General features: G+C 48.2%; 1 protein-coding gene across 1 annotated transcript; it reads left to right on the top strand.

The window, feature by feature from the left end:
- The first annotated feature begins 227 nt into the window (after positions 1-227).
- Positions 228-2,429, top strand: LOC132400136 (elastin-like). The gene has a single exon (XM_059981211.1). The coding sequence runs from the start codon at positions 228-230 to the stop codon at positions 2,427-2,429; it is 2,202 nt and encodes a 733-aa protein (XP_059837194.1).
- Positions 2,430-19,278: the final 16,849 nt, after the last annotated feature.

Genomic DNA, 19,278 nt, shown 5'->3' with positions numbered 1-19,278 from the left:
GAACAGTTAGGGTAAGATGCTCTGATGTACAGGTTTGGGGAGTGCTCCAGGTGTACAGATGAGGAGATCCCCAGGTGTACAGGTGACAGAGATCCCAGCTGTATGGATTGTGATGAAGTCTATAGGTGTACAGGTGAGGGGAGATCCCAGATATACAGGTTGTGATGGTGCCCAGGTGTATAGGTGAGGGAATACCCCAGGTGTACGGACTGAGTGGAATTGTCCAGATGTACGGACTGGGAGGAATTGCCCAGGGGTATGGACTGGGTGGAATTGTCCAGGGGTACGGACTGGGTGGAATTGCCCAGGTGTACGGACTGGGTGGAATTGTCCAGGTGTACGGACTGAGTGGAATTGCCCAGGTGTACGGACTGGGTGGAATTGCCCAGGTGTACGGACTGAGTGGAATTGCCCAGGTGTACGGACTGGGTGGAATTGCCCAGATGTACGGACTGGGTGGAATTGTCCAGGGGTACAGACTGGCTGGAATTGCCCAGGGGTACGGACTGAGTGGAATTGTCCAGGGGTACGGACTGAGTGGAATTGCCCAGGGGTACGGACTGAATAGAATTGCCCAGGGGTACAGACTGGGTGGAATTGCCCAGGTGTACGGACTGGGTGAAATTGTCCAGGGGTACGGACTGGGTGAAATTGCCCAGGTGTACGGACTGGGTGGAATTGCCCAGGTGTACGGACTGGGTGGAATTGTCCAGGGGTACGGACTGAATAGAATTGCCCAGGGGTACAGACTGGGTGGAATTGCCCAGGTGTACGGACTGGGTGAAATTGTCCAGGGGTACGGACTGGGTGAAATTGCCCAGGTGTACGGACTGGGTGGAATTGCCCAGGTGTACGGACTGGGTGGAATTGTCCAGGGGTACGGACTGGGTGGAATTGTCCAGGGGTACGGACTGAGTGGAATTGCCCAGGTGTACGGACTGGGTGGAATTGCCCAGGGGTACGGACTGGGTGGAATTGCCCAGGTGTACGGACTAGGTGGAATTGTCCAGTTGTACGCGCTGAGCTGTTGTACACAGGTGTACGGACTGGGTGGAATTGTCCAGGGGTACAGACTGGGTGGAATTGCCCAGGGGTACGGACTGGGTGGAATTGCCCAGGTGTACGGACTAGGTGGAATTGTCCAGTTGTACGCGCTGAGCTGTTGTACACAGGTGTACGGACTGGGTGGAATTGTCCAGGGGTACAGACTGGGTGGAATTGCCCAGGGGTACGGACTGAATAGAATTGCCCAGGGGTACGGACTGAGTGGAATTGTCCAGGGGTACGGACTGAGTGGAATTGTCCAGGGGTACGGACTGGGTGGAATTGCCCAGGTGTACGGACTGGGTGGAATTGCCCAGGTGTACGGACTGAGTGGAATTGCCCAGGTGTACGGACTGGGTGGAATTGCCCAGGGGTACGGACTGAATAGAATTGCCCAGGGGTACAGACTGGGTGGAATTGCCCAGGTGTACGGACTGGGTGAAATTGTCCAGGGGTACGGACTGGGTGAAATTGCCCAGGTGTACGGACTGGGTGGAATTGCCCAGGTGTACGGACTGGGTGGAATTGTCCAGGGGTACGGACTGGGTGAAATTGCCCAGGTGTACGGACTGAGTGGAATTGCCCAGGTGTACGGACTGGGTGGAATTGCCCAGGGGTACGGACTGGGTGGAATTGCCCAGGGGTACGGACTGGGTGGAATTGTCCAGGTGTACGGACTGGGTGGAATTGCCCAGGAGTACGGACTGGGTGGAATTGCCCAGGGGTACGGACTGGGTGGAATTGCCCAGGGGTACGGACTGGGTGGAATTGCCCAGGGGTATGGACTGGGTGGAATTGTCCAGGGGTACGGACTGGGTGAAATTGCCCAGGTGTACGGACTGGGTGGAATTGCCCAGGTGTACGGACTGGGTGGAATTGTCCAGGGGTACGGACTGGGTGAAATTGCCCAGGTGTACGGACTGAGTGGAATTGCCCAGGTGTACGGACTGGGTGGAATTGCCCAGGGGTACGGACTGGGTGGAATTGCCCAGGGGTACGGACTGGGTGGAATTGTCCAGGTGTACGGACTGGGTGGAATTGCCCAGGAGTACGGACTGGGTGGAATTGCCCAGGGGTACGGACTGGGTGGAATTGCCCAGGGGTACGGACTGGGTGGAATTGTCCAGGGGTATGGACTGGGTGGAATTGTCCAGGGGTACGGACTGGGTGGAATTGCCCAGGGGTACGGACTGGGTGGAACTGTCCAGGTGTACGGACTGGGTGGAATTGCCCAGGAGTACGGACTCGGTGGAATTGCCCAGGGGTATGGACTGGGTGGAATTGCCCAGGGGTACGCACTGAGTGGTTGTGCACAGGTCACTGTCACTCTGATGCTGTGGGAGATTGCTCTGCACAAACTGACAACTACCTCATCATTGATTTGAGAAAGTGTCTGGTGACAGTGAACAGCTCTTTCTTTACCAGGTGAGGAAGGTGTGGAAGGTAAGGTGCTTTCTGAAGCCTGCTGAAGAATGCAGCCTCTCAGAAATGCTATTACCCGAGGCTGAGATCATAGGTTTCTATTACACATACTCCCTCTGCTGTTCAACTCTGCAGCAGATCTTGCCCTTCTCAGATCACTCTCTCTTCGAGGCAGCCTACTTATACTTAAGCCTGGAAGATCCCATTGAAAGCTGTCAAATATTGAAAAGGCTCAATAGAGTGTTTGTGGAGAGGAGATTTCCTATAGTAGGGGAGTCTAGGATCAGAAGGCACAGCCTCAGAATTGAGGGATGTTCCTTTAGAATAGAGAAGAGAAGGAATTTCTTTAGCCAGAGGGTGGTGAATCTGTGGAATTCATTGCCACAGACTGCTGTGGAGGCAGGCCATTGGGTAAATTTAAAGTGGTTGATAGGTTCTTAACTAGTCAGGGTGACAAGTGTTACAGGAAGAAGGCAAGAGAGTGGGGTTTAGAGGAATATTAAATCTGCCATGATGGGATAGCAGAGCAGACTCAATGGGCTGAATGGCCTGATTCTCCTCACATGCCATGCGGTCTTATGAACAACGGTGGTGAATCTAACAGTGAAGGCGTCACCAGTAACCTATTCCAGGGAAGTTGTTGTAACTCTCTTTGGGATCATTGGTGATAAAACGCCAACAAACACCAACATCGTGACACAGTAATTTTATTAATGGTCCAAAGTACAATGTGTGAAGTAAATTTATTATTTACGTTACCGCTAATTTTCTTGCAGGCTCACACAGTAAATGACGGCCCGACCAGCAGCAAGAGTGAGCACCGCGATGAGGTTTCTCGCAGGTCAGCGATGCTTGTTTCAAAGTACAGAAGGGACAAGCAGGGCGGCCATTGTCAGAAGTCGGCCAGTGGTGAGAGCAGGAGTGTCAGACTCTGCCTCAAAGGAGGCTTTGGCTTGAATGAGGTGTTGGCTCTGGCTAAGTCTCTCTTACGGTTACCTCCCGGGTAGTAACTTCTGGATCGCTGCCACGCAACGGTGAGGGTAGAAACAGGACGATTTGCCAGTCTAATGTGCAGCTGAGAAGCTTCAGATTCTTAGATCACTGGGATCTCTTCTGCGGGAAGTATGACCTGTTCAAAAGTGACGGGTTGCACCTGACTTCAAGGGGGGGCCAATATTTTTATGGGCAGGTTTGTTAGAGCTGCTGGGGAAGGTGTAAATTAATTTGGCAGGGGTTTGGGAAGCAGAGTGAAGGAACTCAGGATAGAATGCATGGTAGAAAAGCAAAGATAGTGTGCAGTCAGATTGTCGGGAAAGAAAGGCAGATGACAGGACAAAATTGCAGCCAGCAGGGTGAATATCAGTGCATTAGGGATGCAGAATCAAAAAGGGTAGCAATTACAGAAGTCAAAGTGTTATATCTCAATGCACAGAGTATAAGAAATAAGATGGATGATATTGTTGCACTTTTACAGATTGTCAGGTATGATGTTGTGGCCATTCCTGAATCATGGCTGAAGGATGGTTGTAGTTGGGAGCCGAATGTCCAAGGTTACACGTTGTATCAGAAGGATAGGAAGGTGGGCAGAGGGGGTGGCTTGGCTCTGCTGGTTAAGAAAGACATCAGATCGGTAAAAAGATGTGACATAGAGTCGGAAGACATTGAATCCTGTGGGTTGAGTTAAGAAACAGCAAGGATAAAGGGACCCTAATGACAGTTACGTACAGGCCTCCCAACAGGGGCTGGGATGTGGACCACAGGAGACAGGAAAGGCATGTCAAAAGGGCAATGTTATGATAGTCAGGGGGAAATCAACACGCAGGTCGATTGGGAAAATCAGGCTGGTAATGGATCTCAAGAGAGTGAGTTTGTTGAATGCCTACAAGATGGTTTTTTAGAGCAGTCTGTCATTGAGTCTTCTAGGGGATCAGCTACACTGGATTGGGTGTTATGTAATGAACTCAAGGTGATTAATCACAAGCTGATTGAGTTCAACTTGAAATTTGACAGGGAGAAAGTAAAGTCTGACGTAACAGTATTTCAGTGGAGTAAGGAAAATTACAGTGGTAAGAGAGAGGAGTTGGCCAAAGCAAACTGGAAGGAGCTGCTGGCAGGGATGTCAGCAGAGCAGCAATGGTGTGAGTTTCTGGGAAACATGAGGAAGGTGCAGGATAGATGTATTCCAAAATCAAAGAAACACTCAAATGGCAAAATAGTACAAGTTTGGCTGACAAGGGAAGTCAAGCTAATGTAAAAACAAGAGAAGGCAAGCAACAAAGCAAAAATTAGCAGGAAGATAGGGGATTGGGAAGCTTTTAAAAATCTTTAGAAAGCAACTAAAAGAATCATTAGGATGGAAAAGATGAAATATGAAAGATTTTGCTTCAGTCTTCACTGTGTAAGACACCAGCAGTGTGCTAGACATTGAAGAGTGTGAGGGAAGAGAAGTGAGTACAGTTCTATTATAAGGGAGAAGGCGCTCAAAAAGTTGAACGACCCAAGGGTATATAAGTCACTGAACCAGAGGAACTGCACCCTAGGGTTCTGAAAGAGGTAGTGGTAGAGACTGTGGAGGCATTAGAAATGATCTTTCAAAAATTATTGGACTCTGGAGTGGTGGCAGAGGACTGGAAAATTGCAAATGTCACTCCACCCTTTAAGAAAGGAGGAAGGCAGCAGAAAGGAAATTATAGACCAGTTAGCCTGACCTCAGTGGTTGGGAAGATGTTAGAGTCAATTGTTAAGAATGAGATGATGGAGCACTTGGTGGCACAGGAGAAAATAGTCAGCATAGTTTCCTTGAGGAAAAATCTGGCCTGATGAAGCTGTTGGAATTCTTTGAGGATGTTACATGCCGAGTAGATGAAGGGGATGCAGTGGATGCTGTGTATTTGGACTCTCAGAAGGCCTTTGACAAGGTGCCACACTGCTTACCAAGTTATGAGCCCATGGCATTACAGGGAAGTTACTCGCATGGTTACACCATTAGCAGATTGGTAGGAGGCAGCAACTGGGAATAAAAAGATCCTTTTCTGGTTGGCTGCCAGTGACTAGTGGTTTTCCACGGGGGTTGGTGTTGGGACCACTTCTTTTTATGCTACATGCCAATGATTTAGATGATGGAATAGATAGTTTTGTTGCCAAGTTTGCAGATGATACGAAGATTGGTGGAGGGGCAGGTAGTGTTGAGGAAACAGGTAGGATTCAGAAGGACTTAGACAGATTAGGAGAATGAACAACAGAGTGGCAAATGAAATACAAAGTTGGAAAATACATGGTCATGCACATTGTTAGTAGAAATAAATGTGCAGACTATTTTCTAAGAGAGAAAATTCAAAAATCTGAGATATAAAGGGACTTGGGAGTTCTTGTGTAGAATACCCTAATGGTTAACTTGCGGGTAGAGTCAATGGTGAGGAAAGCAAAGCAATGTGAGCATTAATTTCAACATGACTAGAATACAAGAGCAAGGATGTGATGCTGAGGCTTTATAAGGCACTGGTGAGGTGTCTCCTTGAGTATTGTGAACAGTTTTGGGCTTCTTATCTTAAATAAGATGTGCTAGCATTAGAGATGGTTCAGAGGAGGTTCACAAGGATGATTCCAAGAATGAAATGGTTATCGTACGAGGAACGTTTGATAGATCTGGGTCTGTACTCACTGAGATTTAGAATAATGAGGATGAATTTCATTGAAACCTTTTGAATGTTGAAAGGTCTAGGCAGAGTAGATGTGGAAAGGATGTTTCCCATGGTGTGGGAGTCTAGAACAAGAGGGCACAGCCTCAGGATAGAGGGGCATCCATTTAAAACAGAGATGCAGAGAAATTTCTTTAGCCAAAGATGGTGAAGTTGTGGAATTTATTACCACAGGCAGCTGTGGAGGCCAGGTCGTTGGGTGTACTTAAGGCAGAGCTTGATAGGTTCTTGATTGGACACGCCATCAAAGATTACAGGAAGAAGGCTGGGGAGTGGGGCTGTGGAGGGGATAAAAGGATCAGCCGTATTGAATGACAGAGCAGACTCGATGGGCCAAATGGCCTAATTATGCTCCTGTGTTTTATAGTCTAAATCCAAGAAACACAAATGAATCAGTGAAAGACCGCACCCAATAGGACAGATAAACAACACACTGTGCAAATACAAAAGAAAAATATAATAACAAACAAGTAAACAGTAAGTATTCAGAACATGAGATGAAGAATCCTTGACAGTGAGTCCACAGGCTGTGGGAACAGTCCAGTGATGGGGTGAGTGAAACTAAGCGAAGTTCCCTCCACTGGTTCAAGAGCCTGACGTTTGAGAGGTAATAACTGCTCCTGAACCTGGTGGCGTGAGTCCTGAGGTTCCTGTCGCTCCTTCCTGATGGCAGCAGCAAGAGGAGAGCATGGCCTGGGTGGTGGGCATCCCTGGTGAAGGGTGCTGCTTTCCTGTGACAGTGCTCCATGCAGACGTGCTCAATGGGGAGGGCTTTATCTGTGAGTGATATGAACCAGAGCAACACACACAAAATGCTGGAGAATCTCAGCAGGTCAGGAAGCATCTATGCAGAAGAATAAATGATCGACATTTCTAGTTGAGACACTTCATCAGGAATCGTAGTCAACAGACCAAGTGTTGACTGTTTATTCCCTTCCATTGATGCTGCCTGACTGGCTGAGTTCCTCCAGCTTCATACATGTGCTCTTCTGGATTTCCAGCATCCGTAGAATCTCTTGTGCTCATATACCAGATTCCTAAAGCTCTATATCAGAAATCAAAAATTAAGAGGTCAGTTTTCCATTGGCATGGCATTTGTCTAGACGGTCTAAGGTCGCTCTTTGATCTGATTGAGCTGATCCTGGATTTCATACACTTATTTTACATCTTCCTTTCTAGTTCTGAAATGACCTTTGCATTGCTTCCAAATCTCTGGTTTGTACAATGCCTGGTGCCCAGGAACATAATGCTAAGGCTTTACAAGGTATTGGTCAGACCGCACTGTAGCAACCTTGGGGCCCTTATCTAAAAAAATGTGCTGGCATTGGGGACAGTCCAGAGTAGATTAACAAAAATGATTGCTGGAGTGAAACGGGTTCACATATCAGGAGCATTTGATGACTCTGGGCCTGTACTCACTGGAGTTTAGAAGAATTGGGGGGATCTCACTGAAATCTAGTGAATACTGAAATTTGTATTGAAGTATAGAGGGGATGTGAAGAGGATGTTTCCTATAGGAGGGAGTCTAGGACTAGAGAACACAGCTTTGGAATGGTGGGATGTTTATTTTGAACAGGAGGAGTTTCTTTAGCCAGATGCCGGTGGTGAATCTGTGGAATTTTTTGCCACAGGCAGTCTAAGTCACTGGGTGTATTTAAAGCAGAGATTGACAGGTTCATGATTAGTAAGGGTGTCAAAGGCTACAGGGAGAAGGCAGAAGAGTAGATCGGAAGGGATAATAAATCTGCCACGGTGGGATAGCAGAGCAGACTCAATGGGCTGAATGGCTCACATTCCATGCGGTCTTATGAACAACGGTGGTGAATCTAACAGTGAAGGCGTCACCAGTAACCTATTCCAGGGAAATTGTTGTAACTCTCTGTGGGATATTTGGTGATAAACACCAACAAAGGTTCATCACGACCCATTAATTTTATTAACAGTGACATGAACTGGAGGAATTCAGGACATCAGGCAGCACTTATGGAAAGGAATGAACAGTTGACATTTCAGGCTTTCTCTCCCTCCCCCAACTTGCTCCATCTATCGCCATCTACCTCTCCAGCTCTGCCTCCATCCAGTTCAAGAACAGTTATTACCCTTCAGCCATCAGCCTCTTACACCAAAGGGGCATAACTACTGGTGTTCCCATAACCAATGGTCTCAGTTAAGGACTCTTCCATACCATTATTTATTGCTATTTATTTATATTTGTATTTGCACCGTTTGTTGTTCATAGATCCTGTTTACAGTTACTGTTCTATAGATATGCTGAATATGCCCGCAGGAAAAAGAATCTCAGGGTTGTATGTGGTGACGTGTATGTACTCTGATAATAAATGTTACTTTGAATTTTGATCCATCAACCACTCCTACCTTACCTCCCTTGACCTGTGGCCTCTTGTCTCACCACTGCCTCTCTCCTCTTTATAGTCACCATCTGCCCTCTCCATTTTCAGTCCTGACACAAGCATTTCAGTTTGAAACATTGACGGCTCCTTTCCTCCCGCACATGTGCTCAACCTGTTACGTTGTTCTTCCAGCACGTTGAGTGTTGCTGCAGATTTCAGCTTCTGCAATCCATTATGCCTCCACAATTGCGATGATGTTTGGTTGACAAGAAATGTTTGGACGTGGGGAAAACCTGAACAGCTGATTATAAATACAACAATCACCAATAGGGAGAGGGGGAGAGAAGGAGAGAGAGAGGAGAAACAGACAGAGCAAAGGAAGTAGAAAGAGACAGAAAGAAAAGAGAGACAGAATATAGAGAGAGGCGGTAAAAGACAAAGAGAAAGAAAGAGAGAATGGGAGAGGGAAGGAGGGGGAGGGAGAGGTGGAGAAGGAGGGGGAGAGAGAGGTGGAGGAGGAGGGGGAGAGAGGTGGAGGAGGAGGGGGAGGGGAGGGAGAGGGAGAGGTGGAGAAGGAGGGGGAGGGAGAGGTGGAGAAGGAGGGGGAGGGAGAGGTGGAGAAGGAGGGGGAGGGAGAGTGGAGAAGGAGGGGGAGGGAGAGGTGGAGGAGGAGGCAGAGGGAGAGGTGGAGGAGAGGGGGAGGTGGAGAAGGAGGGGGAGGGAGAGGGAAGTTGAGTTTCCTAAGCTGGCCTACAAGGGACAATCTCTGCTGGGCTTTAAATATATAACTTTCTATATAGTATGTTATTTATGTAACTCTAATAAAGCAATTTCTTATAACCTTTAATATATAGACAGTGGCTTTTGATTGTGGACACTTCTTGCTGCTAAACCAGAAAAGAACAAAGAACAAATTTGCAAGTACTTCCAAGAGACATACCGTTTAGGGTCAGTGAGTTGTGGGCATGCTACCTTGGGGTTGGAAGCATGGTAACACTTGTGGGCTGCCACCCCACAATGGTTGCTAAATTGATTTGACACAAATAACGCATTCCACTGTAAATTAAACTTCAGCGCCTTCCTCATGGATCTTACTGCAGGTTCCTTTCATTCTGTCTCCCAACACTGTAGTGCTCCCTTAGTTATACCCCTCACACGGTGTGACCCTCAGTACCACCCCTCCCACAATGTGACTCTCCATCAGTCCTGCCCTTCCCACAGTGCAACCCTCCCTCAGTACCACCCCACAGTGTGACCCTCCCTCAGTACCACCCCCCCAGTGTGACCCTCCCTCAGTACCACCCCCCAGTGTGACCCTCCATCAGTACCACCCCTCCCACAGTGTATCTCTCTCAGTACCACCCCTCCCACAGTGTGACTCTCCATCAGTACCACCCCTCCCACAGTGTATCTCTCTCAGTACCACCCCTCCCACAGTGCGACCCTCCCTCAGTACCACCCCTCCCACGGTGTGACCCTCCCTCAGTACCACCCCTCCCACAGTGTGATCCTCCCTCAGTGTGACCCTCCCTCAGTACCACCCCTCCCACAGTGTGACCCTCCCTCAGTACCACCCCTCCCACGGTGTGACCCTCCCTCAGTACCACCCCTCCCACGTTGTGACCCTCCCTCAGTACCACCCCTCCCACAGTGTGACCCTCCCTCGGTACCACCCCTCCCACGGTGTGACCCTCCCTCGGTACCACCCCTCCCACAGTGTGACCCTCTCTCTGTATCTCCTGGTGTGATTCTCCCTCAGTAGGGCCCTCCCTGACTATAATACAGGAGCATCTGCCTGGATTAATTTTACAAACAGTGATTAAGCAAGTGTCATACAAACCCAAATGACTCAAGAACTTTGGCAAAGTTTAATCATTCATTTTATTTTGTAAAATATTCATACTGGGTAAACACATTGTTTTCCAGTTTTACAAAGAGCTGAAAAATGCCTTGAGGCGCCAAACTCCTGAACTAAATAAACCGTTCACACCAAAGTATTTATCAGTAAACAGAAGCTTCTAGACCGCTTTAAACAATGACATTAAATGGAGTTACCACCGTCCATTGTTTCATCTCAAATGGGAAAGCAGGAGTGATGCTGAGTGACTGTAAATCTCTGGACCAGTAACACACACCCACAGGACTGATCGCACCTACCCACATGGGCACAGGCATTAAACCCGGAGTTTTGCCATGAAGATTTCCCAGTGCCTGGTATCTTCCATACTGGTCACAGGGCAATGTGGGGACTGATGCAGGCATTAAACCCGGAGTTTTGCCATGAAGATTTCCCAGTGCCTGGTATCTTCCATACTGGTCACAGGGCAATGCGAGGACTGATACAGGCATTGACACGATAGTAAATTACAAACCTCGTCAATAAAAAAAAATCACAAATATGAGAAAATCTGCAGATGCTGGAAATCCAAAGCAACCTATATAAAACGCTGGAGGACAGCATCTATGGAAAAGAGGAAGCAGTCGATGTTTTGGGCTGAGAGTCCTGAAGAATAAAAATTCAGTGTAGAATATAGCAACATGTATGTACTTTGCCAACAAATATACTTTCATTTTGAAAAATAAACAAATCTAATATTATTTTATCTCAAAACTGTTTCCCTCACTAACTCCTATCCTGGAATTCCTCAATACCTACATCAAAATCCCTCACCCTGACTTAGATAAACTCAGCCACTATGGAGCTTCCCTTATAACAGCAGCTCTTTACAACACTCTGTGGTCACTTTATTAGGTCCTCCTCTACACCAGCTCGTTAATGCAAATATCCAATCAGCCAATGCATGAAAGCATGCAGATATGACCAAGAGGTTCAATTGTTGTTCAGACCAAACATCAGAATGCAGAAAAAATGTGATCTATGCGACTTTGACCGTGGAATGATTGCTGGTGCCAGACGGGGTGGTTTGAGTATCTCAGAAGCTGCTGATCTCCTGGGATTTTCTCACACAACAGTCTCTAGTGTTTACAGAGAATGGTGTGAGAAAAAAAGAAAACGTCCAAGGTGGCAGTTCGGGGGGGGAAAGCACCTTGTAATGAGAGAGGTCAGAGGAGAATTCCCAGACTGGTTCAAGCTGCCAGTAACTCAAATAACCACACGTTACAACAGTGGTGCGCAGAAGAGCCTCTCTGAACACACAACACGTCTCACCTTGAAGTGGATGGGCTACAGCAGTAAAAGACCACACCAGCTTCCATTCCTCTACCTAAATAAAATGGCCTCTGAGTGTACACGTACTTTGATAAAAAAAAAAATACTTTTGACTTTGATAAGGCAATGAATCAGAATCTGGTCGTCTTTTACACAAGAGATTCTCCAAATACTGGAAATCCAAAGCAACACAAACCAAATGCTGGAGGAACTCAGCAGAACAGGCAGCATCTGTGGAAATGAATAGATAGTCGACATTTTGGGCCGGGACCGTTCTTCAGGAACCTTGTTGTTTCCTGAAGAAGGATCTCAGCCCAAACTGCCTGACCTGCTGAGCTCCTCTGGCATTTTGTGTCTGATAACCTTTTACCTCAGCTCTGTTTCCGGTACTAACTGTTATCCAGGAATCCCTCAATATCTGAAACAGATTTAATGTGTGTGAATTCAGCCCCGAGCTACCATGGAGACCCCCTCCCCACTCTAGAGCAGCAGTTTGGTACTAATTCCTTTGATTAACGAGGAGACTCACTGCTCTGTTGGGCTGGCTCTGCAATCAGGTAATGCACATTAGAAGCTGTTTGACTGTGAACGGGTGATTACGTTGCTCGGATATTGGCAGTCACTCCTGGTTCTGAAGGGTTCCTAATGATTCATCCATCCGAGAAAAGTGCATTTGATGATCAGCCGTGTAATAACTATGCACAGGGCAGAACTGGGTTATAGGAGGGGGTATCATTTTAAGAATAGAGGAAAGCATAGTGGGTTTTCTTTACACAGAGAGTGCTGGCTGTGTGGAACACCCTGCTAGGGCTGGTGGTAGAGGCAGATACACTTGCACCATTTAAGAAGCTGATAGGCACATAGATGGTAAAATAAAAATGGAGGTGTATGGGGAGGAAAGGGTTAGATTAATCACGGAGTGGGTTAAAATGCTGGCACAACTTTGTGGGCTGAAGAGCCTGTACTGTGCTATGTCGTAGGACACTCTGTAGCAGTGTTCTACTTTGCACTGCGTTGACTCCAGATTGGGGCAGGGCATTGTACCCACATCAATGTTTCTGCTACCAGCAGCCCATCCCTCATTCCCATCCCCAAATCCTTTGCTATCCTTTACACACCTTCCTCCTACAGTTGGGAGTACTGTGTTCGGTTCTGGCCATCTCTTTATAAGAAGTATGTGGCAGCTTTGGAGAGGATGCAGAGATTTACATGTTTTATGAGGAGAGGTTGAGCAAGCTGGGGCTTTTCTCTTTGGAGTGAAGGAGGATGGGAGGTGACAATAGAGCTATACAAGATGATAAAAGGCATAGATCAAGAGGACAACCAGAGACTTTTCCCCAGGGTAGAAACGGCTAATGAAAGGGGCATATTTTAAGGTGACTGGAGGAGAGTATAGAGGGAATGTCAGAGGTATGAGTTTTTATTGCCCAAAGTGGTGTGTGTGCAAAATACCCTGCCAGGGGAGGTGGCAGACGCAGATATATTAGGGGCATTTAGGAAACTCCATCTAATGTTCTTGATGTTTATTTATTTATATTTTCTTTCTTTTTGCACGTTGGTCATTTGTCCACCGAGTTCCTTGGACTTACTGCGTATGCCCGCAAGAAAATGAATCTACATGCTGACATAATGTAATTTGGTCATAAATACGCTTTGAACTGTGATACTACTCTCCCCCTTGGGACAGCCCAGAGTCAACCTCTCCACCGTAGCTGTGCAGTCACATTTAGGTCGGGCTGGGTATGGAGACAAAATGAGGGACATCAGTGAATTGGACATTTTAATGTGGAAGTCTGTGGTTATTGCTCCCGAGGCTGCCTGTACTTGTAACATTCTACCTTGATTCTTGTATTTGCTGCTTCAAGAAGTTAGCATCCCCCACCACCCAGGGCATCTCCCACTCTCATTACTTATACCAGGGAGGAGGGACAGGGAGCCCCACCTTCGGTGATTTAGGGACAGCTTCTCCCTCCGTCATCAGATTTCTGAACGATCCATGAACACCACCTCACTGTTCCTTTGTATTTACTCTATCTATTGACTTAGTAATTTATAGTAATTCTCTGCCTTCGCTCAAACAACAAATACAACATCATAAAAGTTGGTAATAATAAGCCTGAAAAACTTCTGTCATTGTAAAAGTTTCTTCCCCAGGCAGTTAATCTGATCAACCATTCTAGTTAGCCCACCTCTGCCACCCTGACAATTTTTATAATGCTGTTTGGATTTAACAATATTTATGCATTTTATTCCCTATCTGCACTTCAGCCTCTGATTTTAGTTCTTATATAATTCTTCACTATAATTGTTGATTTTGTTTTGCATGTCATGTCAACACACAGATTTCTAAAACAGTTCCTTTCCCCAGCACCACCACCCACTAACTTCCCCACTATCTTATTATTTCACATTCGGTACCTTATGCACAGCCTAGTGTCACGTTATGGATCAGTCTATGAATAAAAGCTATCTTATTGTGTTTTATTTAAATTTTTGTGCCGCATCTAATCTAGATTATTTCGTTCTTCTTCCACTTGTGTACTGGGAATGACCTTAAACAATCTTGAAATGTGTGTAGCGAATAAAGTGATGCTTGTTTCTGATTACTTACTTCACTTTTTATTCTATCACTGATGTCTCCAGATCACGCCAGCAGAGAGCATTGCCGGCGATGGTGGTAGAGATGGATACAACAGGGTCTTTTAAGGGCCTGTAGTGCTTTAGATTTCTATATAATGTCATTGATTCAGATCCACTAACCTAAGGCAGTCACAATTAAAACACAAAATAGAAATATACATCAAGTCAGTTCGCTTCTGAAGGAGGAAAAAGTAGTCCTCGGCTCACAGATTCTTCACCTGACTTAATTTCATTCTCTAAAGATGTGCGGTCTAGAACTTCCAGCACAATCTTATTTTATTTTTAACGTTTACGGCCCGATTTTAAATTTTCACTGCACTACCTGGTGCTTAACTTGAAGTTTAAAGTCAGGTGGGACTGTGTCAGCAAGCTCCATTTGTGTTGGGCGACCTTCCGTTTTCAGTGAGGCAAAGCGCTAGCAACAGAGGCAGCCTAGGTCACTGTCCGCAGTTTGGGTACAGTCCACGCAGACTGGCCAAACCCAGGAGCCCATGTCATCATCAGTAAAAGAACCTTGTACAAGGGACCCAAAGAGGTCTTATCAAATACAAGGAAGCTGAATTAGTTACCGCAGGGCAGTCTGCTTATGCGTAGCCCCTGGCTTGTCTTGTGTCGTCGCACTATTTGCCAGCCACGCACCCGGTGGTCACTCTGAGTCAGGCTGGATAAAACCATCATGGACGGCTTCCTCCAAAGACCCAGCAGCGGCCAGATTATAGCCGCTGTGTGCCGGCCAGTGTGGGGCCCGTGCTGGTTATTGCAAGCGCGGTGAAGCGGCTCGGCGCTGGCCACGCAGCCCGCCGCTATCCCACTACCAAACCCATGCACTGCTCTGCCGTTCACGCATCCCGCCACCAGATTCCTCGCCTCGTGTTAATCCATGCACCGTTGCCATTTTTTGATGCATCCCGCCGCCGTGTTCCCCAAAGTCCTGCCGTGATATCCACCAGTTCACGGCCGTACACCACTCCCGCGCCCCACTGCCATGGTTCTGCAGCCCGCCAACATTTCCCTCGCTTCCAATTCCTGTGCATCCCATCTGTTCAGACAATTACTCACGCGGTGTTAGAAACCTCACTGAGAAACGGAAAGCCCCCAAACAGAGGACCATGTGAGAAGCTCTACACTCAGTAAACCTCTTTGTTAGGCACCTGTACATCTCATTAATGCAAATATCTAATCAGCCAATCGCATGGCAGCAACTCACTAGATAAAAGCATGCGCACGTGGTCAAGAGGTTCAGTTGTTGTTCAGAATAGAGCAGAAATGTGATCTAAGTGACTCTGACCGTGGAATGAGTGTTGGTTTAAGTATCTGAGAAACTGCTGATCTGTAGTTTACAGAGAATGGTGCAAAATAAAACAAAAATCAAACACCCAGTGAGCAGCAGTTCTGTGGTTGAAAATGCCTCGTTAATGAGTGAGGTCAGAGGAGAATGGCCAGACTGGTTCAAGCTGACAGGAAGGTGACAGTAACTCAGATAACCACGCTTTACAACAGTTGTGTGCAGAAGAGCATCTCTGAATGTACAATATGTTGGAGCTTAAAGTGGATGGGCTCCAGCAGCAGAAAGCCATAAAGATACTGGATGTACTGAATAAAATACCAGCTGAGTGTCTGGTCTATGGTCGGTTTTATTGCAGTGATCTTTCGTTGGTGCAGACAAGTGTCAATACTGCAATATGATCCTGCGTAAGAGCAGGGTTAACTTGTAACAACAAAGACTGCATACAGAAGAATGATCCCAGGAATGAAAGGGTTAATGTATAAGAAGGTGTGGCAACTCTGGGACTATAATCACTGGAGTTTAGAAAACTGAGGGGGGACCTCATTGAAACCTATCAAATATTGAAAGGCCTAGATAGAGTGGATGTGGAGCGGAAGTTTCCTATAGTGGGTGAGTCTAGACGTCCCTTTAGAACAGAGATACGGTGGAATTTATTCAGCCAGAGGGTGGTGAATCTATGGAATTCATTGCCACGGACAGCTGTGGAAGCCAAGTCATTGAGTATACTTAAAGTGGAGGGTGATAGGTTCTTGATTAGTCAGGGTGTCAAAGGTTACAGGAAGAAGGCAGAGGAATGGGGTTAAAAGGGATAACAATTCAGCCATGATGGAATGGCAGAGCAGACTTAATGGGCTGAATGGCCTAATTCTGCTTCTATGCCTCATGGTCAAAAGCTTGTTTTAGTGATTAGGACAGGAGAGGTAAACTATTATAAGGCTGAGTCAAAACTATTATTCACTAAACAGTTATGATTTAGGATTCAATTTTACTGGGGGAGGGGGGGGGCCAGCAGAAGAAACAAGACACCTTCCTGGTTCTTCAGCAGATGACCAGCCCAGAGATGTACAGGTAGATAGTGTGAGGAATCAGGGATTGAGTAAATGACCCTGCAAACCTGTTTTCCTTTCTATAGGCATACTTTGATAACAAATTTACTTTGATCTCTGAAGCTGGTGTCTCTTTGTTGCCACTGAGGAGGTGGGACAGGAGCCTAAAGACCCACATTCAAAGATTCAGTAACAGCTTCTTCCCCTCTGCCGTCAGATTTCCAAACACAACCTCTTTGTTATTGTTCTGCTTATTTTGTAACGTACAGTATTTTGAGCATTATTCCTTTTTATTGCACTATTTATTTAGTAATTTATGGTAATTTTTATTTTCTTGCTTCCGCAAAAAAGTCAGTGATAATAAATCTGATTCCCACATCAACTCTACTTTCACTCCCAATCCCCAAGACTGTTGCAAAGGCCTGGTTATTACGTGTAGGGATCCTCAGCAAACCCTCCCCCTTACCCCACTGTTCATCACACACACTGGCAAGTTAACCTCGGCCATCAATCCAGCTCAGTCTGCTGAGAAACATTCCCACAACCCTGAGTGCCAACAAGCTCATTCACAAATATTATTAATTCACTTCATTGCTCATTCGTTGAAACCACTTAGCAACCTCGATATTTTGTTATTACCCAGCCAGAAACACAGACCGTGTGGGAGAGTGGCTGAACCGAGGGCAGCATTTGGAACTCATTGCCATCGAGGACGGGTGAGGAAAGTGGCCTTTAGGGGAAGCTGGATAAAAGCACAAGGAGGATGAGAGGTGACCTGATAGAGGCGTATAAGACGATGAGAGGCATTGATCGTGTGGATAGACAGAGGCTTTTTCCTAGGGCTGAAATGGCTAGCATGAAAGGGCACAGGTTTAGGGTGCTGGGGAGTAGATACAGAGGAGATGTTGGGGTAAGTTTTTTTACTCAGAGAGTGTTGAGTGCGTGGAATGGGCTGCCGGTGACGGTGGTGGAGGCAGATACGATAGGGTCTTTTAAGAGCCTCCTGGATAGGTAAATGGAGCTCAGAAAATAGAGAACTATGGGTAAGCCCAGATAGTTCTAAGGTAAGTACATGTTCGACACAGCTTTGTGGGCCAGCGTGGGGGGAAGAGGAGAGGTGGGGTGCGCCTGAGGGGAGATGGAGGAGAAGAGGGAAGATTGAGGCAGAGATGAGTGAATGAAAATATTGAGATAAATAAAAGGAGGAGGGGATGAGGAAAGATGGGGTGGGGACGGAGAGGAGGAGGGGGTGGGGGCAGGGGGAGACGGAGAGGTGGGTGGGGACCGGGGGGAGACGGAGAGGGAGTTGGAGACGAGGAGAGACAGAGAGGGGGTGGGGTTGAAGGGTGACAGAGAGGGGTGGGGGCGAGGGGTTACGGAGATGGGTGGTGACGGAGATGGGTGGGGTGGAGGGGAGACGGAGAGGGGGTTGGGGATGGGGAGACGGGGTTGGGGACGTGGAGACGGAGAGGGGTGGGGACAAGGGTAGATGGAGAGGGATTGGGGATGAGGGGAGACGGAGACGGGGTGGGGACAGGTGGAGACGGAGAGGGGTGGGGACGAGGGTAGATGGAGAGGGGTGGGGATGAGGGAGACAGGGTGGGGACAGGTGGAGACGGAGAGGGGTTGGGGACGGGGGAGACGGGGGTGGGGACCAGTGGAGACGGAGAGGGGTGGGGACGAGGGGAGACGGAGAGGGGTGGGGATGGGGTGGGGACAGTTGGAGACGGAGAGGGGTTGGGGACGGGGGAGACGGGGGTGGGGACCAGTGGAGACCGAGAGGGGTGGGGACAAGGGTAGACGGAGATGGGGTGGGGACGAGGGTAGACGGAGAGGGGTTGGGGATGGGGGAGATGGGGGTGGGGACAAGTGGAGAGGGGTGGGGACGAGGGGAGATGGAGAGGGGTGGGGATGAGGGAGACGGGGTGGGGACAGGTGGAGACAGAGAGGGGTTGGGGATGGGGGAGACGGGGGTGGGGACCAGTGGAGATGGAGAGGGGTGGGGACGAGGGGAGACGGAGAGGGGTGGGGATGAGGGAGACGGGGTGGGGACAGGTGGAGACGGGGGTGGGGACAAGTGGAGACGGAGAGGGGTGGGGACGAGGGGAGACAGAGAGGGGTGGAGACAAGGGGAGACGGAGACAGTGGTGGGAACGAGGGGAGACGGAGAGGGGTGGGGACGAGGGGAGATGGAGAGGGGTGGGGATGAGGGGAGATGGAGAGGGGTGGGGACGAGGGAGACGGGGTGGGGACAGGTGGAGACGGAGAGGGCTTGGGGACGGGGGTGGGGACAAGTGGAGATGGAGAGGTGTGGGGACAAGGGTAGATGGAGAGGGGTGGGGACAAGGGGAGATGGAGACAGTGGTGGGAACAAGGGGAGACGGAGGGAGGTGGGGACGGAGGAAGTGGAGAGGCGGGGTGAAGACAGGGGAGAACAGAAAGGGAGGGGAGAGGGAACAAGGGGAGACAAAGTGGGGGTGTGGGGACGGGAGGGAAATAGAGAAGCGGGGTGGGGACAAGTGAAGGAGCCAGTACTTGGGGACGAAGGGAGCAGAGCCAGGGCTTGGGAATGAGGGGAGACAGTTGTTTTGGGACGAGAGGAGACAGATTTGGGATTGAG

This window comes from Hypanus sabinus, chromosome 9 (assembly GCF_030144855.1).
Source record: "Hypanus sabinus isolate sHypSab1 chromosome 9, sHypSab1.hap1, whole genome shotgun sequence".
Lineage (NCBI taxonomy): Eukaryota > Metazoa > Chordata > Chondrichthyes > Myliobatiformes > Dasyatidae > Hypanus > Hypanus sabinus.
Note: the sequence above shows the minus strand (reverse complement) of the source record. Positions and strands in the feature narration are given on the sequence as shown.